Source organism: Xylaria bambusicola (genome assembly GCF_022495145.1).
Source record: "Xylaria bambusicola strain CBS 139988 unplaced genomic scaffold F5B22scaffold_42, whole genome shotgun sequence".
NCBI lineage: Eukaryota > Fungi > Ascomycota > Sordariomycetes > Xylariales > Xylariaceae > Xylaria > Xylaria bambusicola.
Genome location: NW_025953595.1, coordinates 275,647 through 288,472, shown reverse-complemented (window position 1 = coordinate 288,472; position 12,826 = coordinate 275,647). Strand labels below are relative to the sequence as shown.

General features: G+C 48.8%; 5 protein-coding genes across 5 annotated transcripts; 2 read left to right on the top strand and 3 right to left on the bottom strand.

Annotated features, from left to right (window-relative positions):
• Positions 1–1,704: 1,704 nt before the first annotated feature.
• Positions 1,705–4,395, bottom strand: F5B22DRAFT_373533 (uncharacterized protein). The gene is made up of 4 exons (XM_047971183.1): positions 3,886–4,395; positions 3,481–3,781; positions 2,857–3,398; positions 1,705–2,805 (listed from the first exon to the last, which is right to left on the bottom strand). The coding sequence occupies exons 1-4, from the start codon at positions 4,087–4,089 to the stop codon at positions 1,852–1,854; spliced, it is 2,001 nt and encodes a 666-aa protein (XP_047828097.1). The 5' UTR covers positions 4,090–4,395; the 3' UTR covers positions 1,705–1,851.
• An 824-nt stretch (positions 4,396–5,219) lies between these two features.
• F5B22DRAFT_373514 (putative glutathione S-transferase) lies at positions 5,220–6,573 on the top strand. Its single transcript, XM_047971179.1, has 5 exons — positions 5,220–5,528; positions 5,585–5,631; positions 5,682–5,719; positions 5,781–6,126; positions 6,178–6,573. The coding sequence occupies exons 1-5, from the start codon at positions 5,450–5,452 to the stop codon at positions 6,337–6,339; spliced, it is 672 nt and encodes a 223-aa protein (XP_047828096.1). The 5' UTR covers positions 5,220–5,449; the 3' UTR covers positions 6,340–6,573.
• F5B22DRAFT_373515 (uncharacterized protein) lies at positions 6,574–7,552 on the bottom strand. The gene has a single exon (XM_047971180.1). The coding sequence runs from the start codon at positions 7,395–7,397 to the stop codon at positions 6,807–6,809; it is 591 nt and encodes a 196-aa protein (XP_047828095.1). The 5' UTR covers positions 7,398–7,552; the 3' UTR covers positions 6,574–6,806.
• Positions 6,888–8,809, top strand: F5B22DRAFT_373622 (GroES-like protein). Its single transcript, XM_047971184.1, has 2 exons — positions 6,888–7,455; positions 7,533–8,809. The coding sequence occupies exons 1-2, from the start codon at positions 7,435–7,437 to the stop codon at positions 8,592–8,594; spliced, it is 1,083 nt and encodes a 360-aa protein (XP_047828094.1). The 5' UTR covers positions 6,888–7,434; the 3' UTR covers positions 8,595–8,809.
• Positions 8,809–12,294, bottom strand: F5B22DRAFT_373528 (beta-mannosidase). Its single transcript, XM_047971182.1, has 2 exons — positions 11,171–12,294; positions 8,809–11,108 (listed from the first exon to the last, which is right to left on the bottom strand). Exons 1-2 carry the CDS (start codon positions 11,678–11,680, stop codon positions 9,024–9,026), a joined length of 2,595 nt encoding a protein of 864 aa, XP_047828093.1. The 5' UTR covers positions 11,681–12,294; the 3' UTR covers positions 8,809–9,023.
• Between the last annotated feature and the right edge of the window lie 532 nt (positions 12,295–12,826).

Here is a 12,826-nt window from a genome sequence, read left to right as displayed (position 1 = left end):
ATATCGATGTCTTGATATAAAACAATCAAGTCTCTGCGATGATAGTTTGATGCCAGTTTTTGTGCTTGGTATGACGTAATGTGATGAGCTCAGGGGATGATAGCTTGTAAATAACTCCGGACTATATATATATATATAACTGTTTAAGTATATACCTACGTACGTTGATTAAGACATTTTTCCTTTCTTTGGTGCATAGGTAAATTACTATGTACAGGGTTTCGAGCTGGTAATTGGTGTCGTCTATCTACTCGATATATGTCGGAAGAACATCAGTGGTATGGACAGCCAAGCCCATTGACAAGTCTAAATCGACACTACCTACTAAAACAATTCCAAACCTCCTAATCACATCAATCTCAAGAGCTCGAAAACAAACATCTAAAAAAAGGTCTATTTACTTGTTGCCTGAGCTCTTCCCTTACTCAGGTAGACAGCTTTTGGCAAACAGGCAGACAAGCAAGCAAGCAGCCACTGCATAGGTACCCTACCTACCTCCTAACTTACATACTTTATATACCTCCTTACTTACCTAGAACACCTAGGTACCCAATCTCCATCAATAAATTAACCAGAATCGCTCCGCTACGTGAACCCCCCTAGCACCAAGATCCCATCCTATCGCGAAGAATCATATTTCGCTCATCTACGACGACATAGGACAAGAACAAGAAGCAAGAACACGGCAAAGATAAAAGCCGGCAGTTCATCTACATGCGAAGTTTTCGTAATACATTGCTTTATTTACGTGTTTTCCAAATGCATATCTATTGTTTAATAGGTGTATATCGTCATTGAATATCTACCTATATATCTTCTCCATCCTTTCGCGTTCATTGCTATCTAATTAATTGGTTGGTAGATAGATAAATTCCTACCTAGTCTGAAGAGAAAGAAAGAAAATATGTTGTATATCTGGATCTCGATTTATCCCTCTATATAATTAGATCGAACTCACTGTACCCTTAGCCCATATCTCGCTTAATCTTCCTTTTCCCCGCGTTTAACCCTTCCTTCCCATCCTTCCCCTGTCATCGAGCCTACAGTATCCCTTCATGGGTGAATAATTTTATATAATTATGTATACGTATATGTATATATAGGATACCTACCTACCTAGATTCGGTATATAAATATCACCATCCGTTCAACCCCAGCTCCAAACCCCCAGAACTCTCCGCCAGACCCAAATACTTGTCAAAATAGTATAGTACGAGACTTATTCGTTGTTCGCAAGGTATCCTTGGTATAGGTAAGTAGGTATAAGAAGTTATCTATCTACCTACATCACCTAGGTCCTTCCATAGGTAGATACCTAGGAAGCCAGCCTAATTCCGCATGAGAAGGGAAAGACAGAGAGAAGAGAAATACCATGGCGCCAGTACGATCAGATCAGATCAGATCAACTACCTAGGTACTGATCTTACAATTCCGATATTCACAGCAAAGGAATTCCTTCCTCCCACAGAGATAAACACGCAATCTTATGCCGAAATCAATTTTTCAAACTTTGCAAGTTGTAGACTCAATTATACACATCATCTACTAAATAAATAAAAAAACATCGCGAGCAATCACAGGAAGAAGCCAGTCAACCCCCTTCCTCAACCCCCCGAAAAAAAAGATCTCCATCTCGGACAAAATGTCATCGATCTCTTTCTCAGTCAATACATGTATATATGTACCGACCACACTAGGCCCCCATTATCCTCTTTTAGGTCCGGAACGCCTTTCGCTTTGACTCAAGTGGTATACATTAAACACAGCTTTCACCTCTAAAGAGAAAACAATCCTCCACGTTCTCGATGTACATAAGCAAACACTTCCCTGTGGTGCGGTTTTGCGGAGTGTTTAATTACTATCAGTAGTGTCTTTTGTCTTCTCGGTGGTCTCAGTCGACGGAGGCTCCTCGGCTTTTTCTTCGGCGTCTGTGCTCTTACTCTCGTCTTGCTTCTTGTCCGTGGGTGTTTCGCTCATATCGACGTCTCCATCAGTGTCTTTCTTGTCATCTTTTGGTGACTTTTTTGGCTCAGGTTCCGCGCTTTGCTTCTTCTCGGCCTCCTTTTCAGGTTCTTTAGAGTTGTCGTCAGCATCTTGCATGACCTCGTCTTCTTTCGAGGCTGGATCTGCCGTTTTTGAGGCGTCTCGAGTGGGTGTTGCAGCCTTCTCGGCCTGGTCAATGTTTTTACTAGATTTGGAAGCTTCTTGAGCTTCTGCAAGGGATTCGTCTTGTTCCGCGATGCCTGCAGCCTCAACCCCTTCATCCGATTTATTGTCTGCAGGCTTAGCATCGCGTGAAGTTTCGCTAGCTTCAGCGGCGCCATCTTGTGCTGCGTCATCTGCATCTTTCATAACCTCGTCAACTTCCTTAGACTTAATGACGGTCTCAGACCCAGCGTCGGCGGGAGTTGCCACCCCGCTGTCGGCTTCCGCATCGGAATTTCGGTAATTTTGGAAGCCTCGCCGAGAGCTGCCGTTGCGGTGAACGCCATTGGCCTTCTCCATTTCTTCGTTGTCGCTTGCTTCGTACTCGTCGTCACGTTCTATCCGCTGCTCCCATTGACGTTGTGTCATGCGCACATCCTTGTTCTCATCTTCATCCAGATCGTCCAGCTCAGCATCATCCTCATCTGTCATGGCACCGAGAGAATGCCGTGGAACATCTTGCATCTGGACTGAGGGGACATGTGCCGTCCTCCGAAGATTCTCGATCAGCTGGTTCTTGATCTTTTCGAGATATTCGGGACTGTTTGCATTTTCCATGTTGGAAGCTCGGACGTCGAGTTCATAGTCGGGACCATAATACTAAGTGATATCATCAGTTTCTTATTCAACGAGAATGGATGAGTAACTCACTTCGTAGTATTCGTTGAATGGAAGTGTGCGGTCCATGTGCGCATCCACCAGCAAACCTGTTTCAAAAGCCCATGTTCGAGCCACATTGCGCATGGTGTAGCCACCTCCACCGACAACGAGGGTACGTCGATTGAAGCTTTTGACGAACTTGACACAGTTGGAGTGGCCCTCCATGCTCAGGTTGAAGCAGCCAAGTCGATCGCCAGAAAGACTGTCACCACCACACTGTAAGACAACCGCATCAGGGTTGTAGAACTCCATGACGCTCGAGATGACGGGCTCAAAAACGGATTTGTAAGATGAATCGTCTATGCCATCGCGTAGAGGAAAGTTGACAGCATAATATTTGCCCGTGCCGATGCCAACATCTCTAAGCTCGCCGGTCCCTGGGAAGTACTCGCCATATTTGTGGAAAGATACAGTCATAACTCTATCGGTTGTATAGAAGGCTTCCTCGACGCCATCACCGTGGTGGACATCGATGTCGATGTAGAGGACGCGCTTATTGAACCGTAACAGCTCAAGAATGCCAAGGACAATGTCTAGGGATTTGTCAGCCCAAATCATCTGTGGTCACAAGCTGGGCAATTCAATTGTCCAACGGCGCAGGGCCAGGACACATACCATTCACGTAGCAGAAGCCGCTAGCTTCGGATTTCTTGGCGTGATGAAGTCCTCCAGCCCAGTTCACGGCCATATCGCATTTCTGTCGGTTTAATCTAGCCGCACCCTCCATGCTGCCACCCGCGCTAATGCCACAGAACTCGAACAGGCCATCAAACACAGGACAGTCGTCGCCGACGTTGAATTTCGTTTGTTCGCGCTGGAAGTTGTCCATGTTCTCGGGGCTGACTTTTTGCAGGAAGTCTATGTATTCGTCCGTGTGAAACTGCGTCATCTCGAGTCGCGTTGCAGGCTTGGCTCGCTAAGGTGAGACACCCACTGTTAGTATTTTTCTGCGCGACGCTCTTAGATGGGTGTATGTAAATGATGGGGCAGAAGTGCGAGTATTGGACCAGGGAAACATACGTAGATCTCCATCTTCTTGTACACGCCATAATTCATAATTAAGCTATGCGCCAGCCTGATGCGATGGGGCTTCATGGGGTGGCCGGCGACGTAGGCGAAGTTTCCAATGTCGGAATCATAGAAATAGGCGACCTTCTTGGGTTGTGAGGATCCTAATGCAATGCCATGACCATTGAGGTCTACGGGTGCCGCGTGGGAAGCCATCGTGGAGACTTGGATGCTGGCGAGCTGATTGTCGAAGGAAGAAGAGGCGAGATGAAGCAGCTGCTGGGGATGGCTGGCCGATATAGCGATATGCCTGGCTTATCGATAACCTATCGTTCTCAATGGCTCAATGGCAAACATCATGGCAAACATCCCCATTATCTACCCCAATCTCCATTCTCCACTACAATGAGAAGCTCCCATCCATGTGTATACACTCTAGGTAGTCTAAGGTCAGGTTATTCGAGTGACTATATGCAGGTTAAATAATCTGAGTCCCTCGTGAATGGTCGTCTGTCACAGAGCATTGGCAAGAGACTGGCAGCTAACTTGCTGCACAGCTTCTGCCCTCTTTCTCACTGCTAGCAATATTCTTTGACGAATTCTTTCACAATACATGTAGCTACCTACTTTATGAAGACCGCTTCTACTACCCCTACTCCACTGCTGCATGGTGATTCCACAGGCACTCCCAAGCGGTAAGCTACTGTATTGTACAGGTATTGTTGGTAATGACATTAAATTGAATATCCTGCAATAGGTTAGGTAAGCTTTCCAAATACTAGTACCGTACAACTTTACCCCACTGCAATTCTGCAGAAAGGCGGGGTTTCAATGCTCTGCATCACATCTCAACCAGATACAGTACTTCATATTCGTCGAGTTATATATTTCATAATGGCCGAGACTCGAACGGCTTGAATTGTAGTAGAGTAATATAATACCAGCTTGTAGAAATCTATAATGAGTCTTATCAAGGGAAGAGATGGAGGGCCGTGTGTTAGGACAGACGCTGGGGAGTTGGAGGTTTAGAAACACAATGTAATTTTGAGAGATGACCGCAGATAACATACACAATCCGAAAATGGTTGCTAGTCTGTATATTTATGGCAGTCAATCTAAGAAAACAGTCTCTAATACCGCTAGAGGAACAACTTTGTACCCTCGGCATGCGAGTGAGTCACTCCTCTAAGTTCATATCCGGCATGGCTTACCAATGTAGCCCAACGATTTTCAACGGCATACCTGACCCATTCATTATCCATTATCTTCTGATTTATAAGCTACAAAGTGATTAGGGGCGTTTAGACCGACATAAGCTTCCGAAACAAGCTTCCTAGAATAGCTGGTACACCCTCAACCCCCTCATCTACACTACGTAGTCGCCGTATATCGCTTCGACTATACATCTGTACTGTATATATGTATATATATATAAACTCCGCGAGGCCTCGGAGGAAAACCTGTGCCTCTGAAGCCTCGCATAGACGGTAGATAGAGTATAAGACGCAAAATTCACCATCCTAATACTCACAGTCGAAACAACCGTAGAGAATCTTATCCTAGGCCTTGGTTAATAATGGCCTCCTCGAAGATCGTCCTCTTTGATATACCATCGAAAGAGCCCAACCACGCCTGGTCCCTCAACACATGGAAGAGTACGTGTGCACCCATCATGTTTTAAGTGTAAGCAAAAATATGCTTACATACATAGCACGATTGGTTTTGAACTACAAGGGGCTGGACTATGAGACTGAATGGGCAAGTCCCGCGACGCTATGATATGCCACATAATGCTCATTCTTTGACAGCTTGAATACCCGGAAATCAAGCCAAGGCTTGAACCCCAGTGAGCCTCACCCCTCTCCTATGATATTACCGTAAGCTAAGGTGGTTGACCACGTGTCTAGCATCCCGGGCAAGGATCAATATACTGTTCCTACCGTTATTATGCCCGACGGTACCTACATCATGGATTCCAAAGTAATTGTGGGAGTGCTGGAGGAGAAATATCCATCGCCACCGCTACCCATAAATTGGCCGCACGTTCAAAGATACATTGAAGAGCTGAAAGGAGTCTTCGAAAATCTGCGACCTATTTTCATGCCAGCAGTGCGGGACCGACTTCTGAAGGACCTGAACCGCGAGTACTGGAACAGAACCCGCTCAGGACACGTCGGCATGGACCTGGATCAGTTTGTGAAGGAACACAGCGCGGAAGAAGCATACAAGGGGGCGGCGACTTACCTAAAGAACATCACGGCGATGCTGAAGGAGAATGACAAGGGCGTGTTCTTCCTGGGCGACACCATTAGCTACGTCGACTTTACGCATGCCGGATTTTTACTGATGTTCCGCCAGTTCGGCGACGACATTTTTCAACCCGTTCTGGAAGGCACAGGAGACCCTGAACTACATCTCAAGTTCTTGGAAGCCTTGAAGCCCTGGACTGAGCGAGATAACTATTAAAATCCACCTCGGAGACATGAAATGACATGATGTGAGGGCGAGCTGGGACACTAGACATGGACAATAGGACCGCTAGTCAGGCGAATATGCAAGACGTGTATCGTTCAGATTCCATGTAGCTCATGCTGTGTGGAAAGGCATTATATACGCATATACTATCTTTTCCAGGTTCACTTCTCGTCCTACACAGTGAATGGCAATGGAGAAGTGATGGCTATTCTTGCCTAATACGGTAAGGTAAGTGTGGTTGGTGTAGCCAGAGTTGATGGAGATCACATCACGAACAACTACCGCAAGGCAAACTTCACAGATAAAGATTTCTGCGCCATTAAGTTCTTGTTCATCAGCAGATTTCAGTTACCCACCTAAGGGAAGAATAACTTGCGCCTGTGATTTGCCTTGAGAATCCCCTCTCTTCGGCGACCACAGTACAAGCAAAAGTGTATCGCCATCCCAACAGCATCTATCTAGACTCCCATTGCCGCAGACGTCGATTGGTGCGGGTAAAACAGGCGGTTAAATTGGTCCCAACCCACATGAGCTACTCTACGCGCTCCTCCCCGAGCTCTCCCCCACTCCCGTAAGTACAATGTCCAAAAATTGGAGATGCGGGCAATACCTATTACGACATCCTTTTCCCTAGCCCCCGCTATCGTGTAAGTTAGAACTGCGTCATGTGAAGGACGAGCTCCGAACGCGCCACGATGGAGCAAGATGAGAGAGGAAAAAAAAAAAAAAAAAAAAAAAAGAGTTATAGAAACAAGAAAAAGCAAATAAATAATGATAATCGTACTTGCTTTTAACTGGTCTCTGATAAGAAGTGGAATTGTTCCCCTCCATGATATAAAGTTGCAATGGTAGCTGAACAGAACAAGTGCTTGACCGTTCCAAACGTATAAGTGTAACCAACCAACCCTTCTCGTGTGAAACACCATCGTCAACCGTCGTGCTCGGCATCTGGACAATTCCAACCCGAAGGGAAAACCCGCGGGTCCCGACGAAGTGGGAGAAATAGAACAGGGCCTTTGACTCTCTCTTTCTTCCTCGTCGTAACTCATCAGTATTCCGAACCTATTGCAACACCCAACGACGACAATGGATCCCAAGACAGCCAGCGTGCGTTATCCCCCAGCACCACCCTCCCATCCATCGAATACAAGACAACCAACTGATCAACTAACACCCAACCCCAGAACCTCTCCTTCATCCTCAACAAACCGCACGATGTAGAGTTCAAATCGCGCGATCTGCCCACCCTCTCAGACCCGCACGACGTCCTCGTCGCAATAAACTACACCGGGATCTGCGGCTCGGACGTGCACTACTGGACGCACGGGGCGATCGGGCACTATGTGGTCAAGGAGCCGATGGTCCTGGGCCACGAGTCCGCCGGGACCATCGTGGAAGTCGGGTCGGCCGTGACGACCCTTCGGCCCGGCGACCGCGTGGCCCTCGAGCCCGGCTACCCCTGCCGTCGGTGCGGGCCCTGTCTCAGCGGGAAATACAACCTGTGTCCCGAGATGCGCTTCGCCGCGACGCCGCCGTACCACGGGACGCTGACGGGGTTCTGGGTGTCCCCCGCGGACTTCTGCTACAAGCTGCCCGAGTCCGTCACCCTGCAAGAAGGCGCCTTGGTCGAGCCGCTGGCGGTAGCAGTGCACATCGTGCGACAGGCGGTGGTAACGCCGGGGCAATCCGTAGTGGTAATGGGGGCCGGGCCCGTGGGCCTTCTCTGCGCAGCGGTAGCCCGCGCCTTCGGGGCCTCGACAGTGGTATCCGTGGACATCGTCGAGTCGAAGCTGGCCTTCGCGAAATCCTTCTGTTCAACGCACACGTACTCCTCTCAGCGCATCCCGGCCCCGGAAAACGCATCCAACATCCGCGCCTTGGCGCCCAATCTCGCGGGCGGCGCCGACGTCGTCATCGACGCGAGCGGTGCGGAACCCAGCATCCAGACGAGTCTGCACGTTGTGCGGACCGGCGGGACGTATGTCCAGGGCGGCATGGGCCGCGACGAGATCACGTTCCCCATCATGGCCATGTGTCTGAAGGAGGTCACGGCGAAGGGCTCCTTCCGGTACGGCAGCGGGGATTACAAGCTCGCTGTCGAGCTCGTGGCGAGCGGCAGGGTGGATGTCAGGAAGTTGATCAGCGGCGTCGTGGATTTCGAGGACGCCGAGCAGGCGTTTGAGAAGGTCAAGGAGGGCGAGGTTATCAAGATCTTGATCGCGGGTCCGAACGAGAAGAAGGAATAGGTTAGGTGAAATTGTGATGGGGATATCGGAAATCGGGGAACTTCGTGGTTTGGGTAATAGCGATGGTGGACACTTGTTACCGAGAGTAATCTCTGGGGAATTTGTATATTTGATTCGAGGATAATATGCTGGAAATTGAACACCAGAGATGGTATGTCAGGTAGGTAGTGTATATATCTACCATTTCACAAACAGGGTGCATGTCACGGCCCCTCATACATCATACGATGATAGCCTCATGAACAAATGGAGCAATATCCCCTGCTTGGGGAACTCAAGGTTGAAAAGATTTACCCGGGATAAAAACGAACGAAGAGGTCCGAGCGGAATCAGTCAGAATAACCTTAGTTCTCATCTCTACGCTATACTAACCATCAAGGTACCCCAAGCATCTCAACAACAACAACAACAATCCACGAGAAAACACCCCTATATCATCCCCAAATACCTCGTAGTAACAATCGTGTCCTCACTCGCTCCGCACACCGGAATCCGCACCGTCTCGCCCGGCACGATATCAACAAGATTATCCTCGAACCTCACGGCATCATCCTCAGACTCGACAGCCACGCCTTTAACAGGCACCTCCGCGCTCACCGCCACACTCTTTCCATCCGCGCTCAACTCTACCTTCAGCTGTTTCGGTTTTTGCAAATGCAGATACTTCAAAGGCTCAGGCCAGTTCACGTAGCGCGCAAGTTGTTTCTTGCCTATCTGCGTAGGCGTCGTGCCGTCAATGCCGTCCTTAGAGGATGATTCAAGCAGGTAGGCTGCAACGACAGTCTGTCCTTCATCGCCTTTCTTCTGCACAGGCACGTCCATAGCTATCACCTCTGTAGATTGGTTCTTGGGCAGTAGGAGCTTCTCATGGACGATTTCCGCATATGTTTCTTCCCCCGTCTCGACGTCCCACGCACGAACAAGGCAATCCACCTCGAGATCCTCCAGCATGAGATTACTACCCCAGATCTCAACCTGTATCTGTGTCGTGACGTCAATGCGGGAGTATTTGTTCTTCGGGTTCGGGTGGGTATGCACGCGACGGGTTATCCCGACGCTCAGGGGCGCCATCTCGCGCTTCACCGTGTAGTACGCATGTTTCGGTCGTAGGTAATAATCGCAGATAGACCAGGACGTCACAGGCCAGCAGTCATTGATTTGCCAGACTAGCGCGCCGGCGCAGTATTCACGACCTGGTCCTTTCCACTGACGCTTCCACAGCCGGTATGCTGAAGCGAGACATTCGGCTTGCATCAGCTGGGTGCAGTAAACGAACTGCTCGAGCGGGTCAGGCGCATAACGCATGTTCTCGACCAGGTACAGGGCGATACGTCGCTCGTGACCATCGGCTTTATTGTGGAAATCTATCGTCGACGACTGGGGGTAGCGATCTGGATCGTCCTTCCCGAGCGGTAGGAACGCGTCGATCGTCTTCACGGACGGGAAAGCTTCCATTCCAAACTCCGACACGAACCGCCCTACCAGCTTGTCGAAATTTTGGTATTTCTCCTGCGATCCATGCCATACGTTCCACTGGTGGATATCGCCTACCGTCGGATCGCGTGTATCGACGCCACCCCACGGGCTACCCGGATGGTAATATACTGACGGACAATACTCGCGACATGCATCTGGTAAGATCTTCTCGTAGATATACCGCGCCGGGAAATCGGTCTTCAGCCAACTCTCGGCATCCGTATTACTCTGATCCCATTCCAAATTGGCACTTTCCGCATATTGGTAGTCTTCGTTGTTCCCGGCCCAGATCACGATGCTAGGGTGATGTCTGAGCAGCTTGATGTTCTCTTCGGCCTCGCGCTTGATCGAAGCTAGTAGTTCCGGCCACGCAGGGTAATTGCCGCAGCCAAACATAAAGTCCTGCCATACTAGGATGCCGAGCTCGTCACAAGCGTCGTAAAAGGCTTGTTCCTCGTAGATTCCGCCTCCCCATACTCGAATCATGAACTGATTACCATCAGCTACCAATTTGACCCAGTCGTAGTACCTTTCCTTGCTGATACGCGGGATGAAATTGTCTGCGGGGATCCAGTCACTGCCGCCGCAGAATAGGGGAATACCATTGACCTCGAAGAAGAAAGAGGTACCAGGTTGTCCTTTAAGTGGTTTCTGAACCAGTTCAGCTCGTCGTAAACCGATCTTTTTGGATATGCTGTCAATGTCTTTACCGTCTTGAACTATCGTCGCCTTGACATTGTAGAGCGGCTGCTTGCCGTATCGGACAGGGTACCAGAGCTCCGGGTCGGAAATTATAAATGTTGCACTGGACCCAGCGTCAATCTCCTGACTAGCCACAAGTGAATCGTTAAGTGAGATGTCTAATCGCAGCTTTGAAGCTTTGCCTTCGATTGGTGCGTGGACAACCACAGTAGCCCCCTTAAGAGACTTGTCGACGTTAATATCACACCAAAGATCGCTAATCCGAGCCTCGTAGATCTCGAGATTAATCGGCCGCCACGGTCCACATGAAAGTAGTGTTGGTCCCCAATCCCATCCCTAGACCCCAAGACGTCAATATCATGGAGTTATCACAGCTCAATCATTCATGTCCGACTTACCCAATGATACTGAGTTTTCCGCACAGCCAACCTCGAGTTATCGCCATTCCAGCAACCCCACTTATGATCACTATGCTTCTCAACAAGCTTCCAGCCCCTGATATACGCACTATCAAACGTAATGACAAGCTCGTTCTCCCCTCCTGCCTTAGCTAGGACACCCGTGACATCTACGCGTTCGGGGATAAACATGTTCTCCGTTTCCAGGATTGTCTTGCCATTGAGCACGACGGTGGCAAACGTGTCGAGTCCGTCAAAGGCAATCACAGCTTTCGGACCCGTAGTCTCAGGGGATGTGAACTTGGTCCGGTAGACCCAGACCTTCTCGCCGACCCATTGCACATCGAGCTCATTCTTGCCGATGTAGGGATCGGGTATCAGCTTATGAGCCAACAGATCCAGATGGACATTGGTCGGGAATTGGGAGACGGGGAGATATGCGTCGTCGGCCTTGTCGGCTTGTTTGAACTCCCACTTCTTGTCAATGGGCACAACAATGCGGGGGTCCATGATGGCGGGGGACGATGTTGAGGGGTGACGAAATGACGGTCCCTTCAGCCCAACAATCGACAGCGACCCGGGGGCTTGATCTACGCAGAAATAGTAAACGATCGAGAAAAACAACTCAAAAATGAAGATACTCAAGATTCAAAAATGCCCCAAGATGACGACTAATACAATAAGTAGGCAATCTCCAGCTCGGAAAGCAGAAACCGCGCGATTAGGTAACCTAGACAGGAAGCCGTATTCAGCAAGAGCAAGCAAAGTCTGGCATTTTATACGTCCAGATATTCTCGAGGTAGGGCAATGGTCCGATCTACAGCTTCCCACATCCACATGACCTTTTTCAACCCCAAAACAAAACAACAAATGTAGACACGACATGTCACGAGAAAGACCGCCTCAACTCCAATAAGAAAACGGCTTGTCTGCCGCCGAGATGGATCTCGCAACAGGCAGTTTGCAGTACTTAGGTAGGTATGCAAGCTCTCCACAGCGGGGACTCGCGATGCATGTCTCAGCAGGCCTGGCTCATCTATTATACCGAGGATATAGGGAGGTAAATCGAGCTCGACAAAGAGGCGAGGCGTAACGAGAGGGGAAAAACAAACGCCAACGTGAGTTTTCAGATCCCAATATTTCCAGTATCCCCGATATTGCCACCTACCTACCTACCTCTAAAATATTTACCAGAATTGTATGTCTTTCTCACTCTCTCTATTCAACCAACCCAATCTTCCAATTCTCACCGCAATCCAGACAGCTTCACATCTCATTATGTAATACCTACCTACTACACCTTGCATACTTAGGTACAAATGTCGACATACATACCGGTACATCAGCAACACATTCCCCAAATCAGACGTTTCAACGACGGAGTATCGCGCCCCGACGCCTTTTTCAGGAAACTGACCCCTACTAGTTTACCGTAGGTACAGAGCCACGATTGGTGCGGGACCCGAACCATTTACTTACTTACAGTAAGTACAAGCCATCCAAAGATATCAGAATAAACATACTCAAGGAAAAGTCCAAATACATATAACCATTCTATTAACTAAGAAATCTCATATTACGTACGTAGTATCAGCAGGTAACTAAATTAAACTAAATATATAACCCAGCCAAGCAAAGCAAAGCATCCATCTCTCA

Excerpts from the sequence above, each read along its gene's own strand:
- F5B22DRAFT_373533 (XM_047971183.1), bottom strand. The coding sequence starts at position 4,089 with ATGGCTTCCCACGCGGCACCCGTAGACCTCAATGGTCATGGCATTGCA. Across the intron at positions 3,782-3,885 it reads ACAAGAAGATGGAGATCTAC|CGAGCCAAGCCTGCAACGCG; the intron begins GTATGTTTCCCT and ends GTCTCACCTTAG. Across the intron at positions 2,806-2,856 it reads CATTCAACGAATACTACGAA|TATTATGGTCCCGACTATGA; the intron begins GTGAGTTACTCA and ends GATATCACTTAG.
- F5B22DRAFT_373514 (XM_047971179.1), top strand. The coding sequence starts at position 5,450 with ATGGCCTCCTCGAAGATCGTCCTCTTTGATATACCATCGAAAGAGCCC. Across the intron at positions 5,529-5,584 it reads GTCCCTCAACACATGGAAGA|CACGATTGGTTTTGAACTAC; the intron begins GTACGTGTGCAC and ends TTACATACATAG. Across the intron at positions 5,720-5,780 it reads AAGCCAAGGCTTGAACCCCA|CATCCCGGGCAAGGATCAAT; the intron begins GTGAGCCTCACC and ends CCACGTGTCTAG.
- F5B22DRAFT_373622 (XM_047971184.1), top strand. The coding sequence starts at position 7,435 with ATGGATCCCAAGACAGCCAGC. Across the intron at positions 7,456-7,532 it reads TGGATCCCAAGACAGCCAGC|AACCTCTCCTTCATCCTCAA; the intron begins GTGCGTTATCCC and ends ACCCAACCCCAG.
- F5B22DRAFT_373515 (XM_047971180.1), bottom strand. The coding sequence starts at position 7,397 with ATGAGTTACGACGAGGAAGAAAGAGAGAGTCAAAGGCCCTGTTCTATT.
- F5B22DRAFT_373528 (XM_047971182.1), bottom strand. The coding sequence starts at position 11,680 with ATGGACCCCCGCATTGTTGTGCCCATTGACAAGAAGTGGGAGTTCAAA. Across the intron at positions 11,109-11,170 it reads GGAAAACTCAGTATCATTGG|GGATGGGATTGGGGACCAAC; the intron begins GTAAGTCGGACA and ends CTTGGGGTCTAG.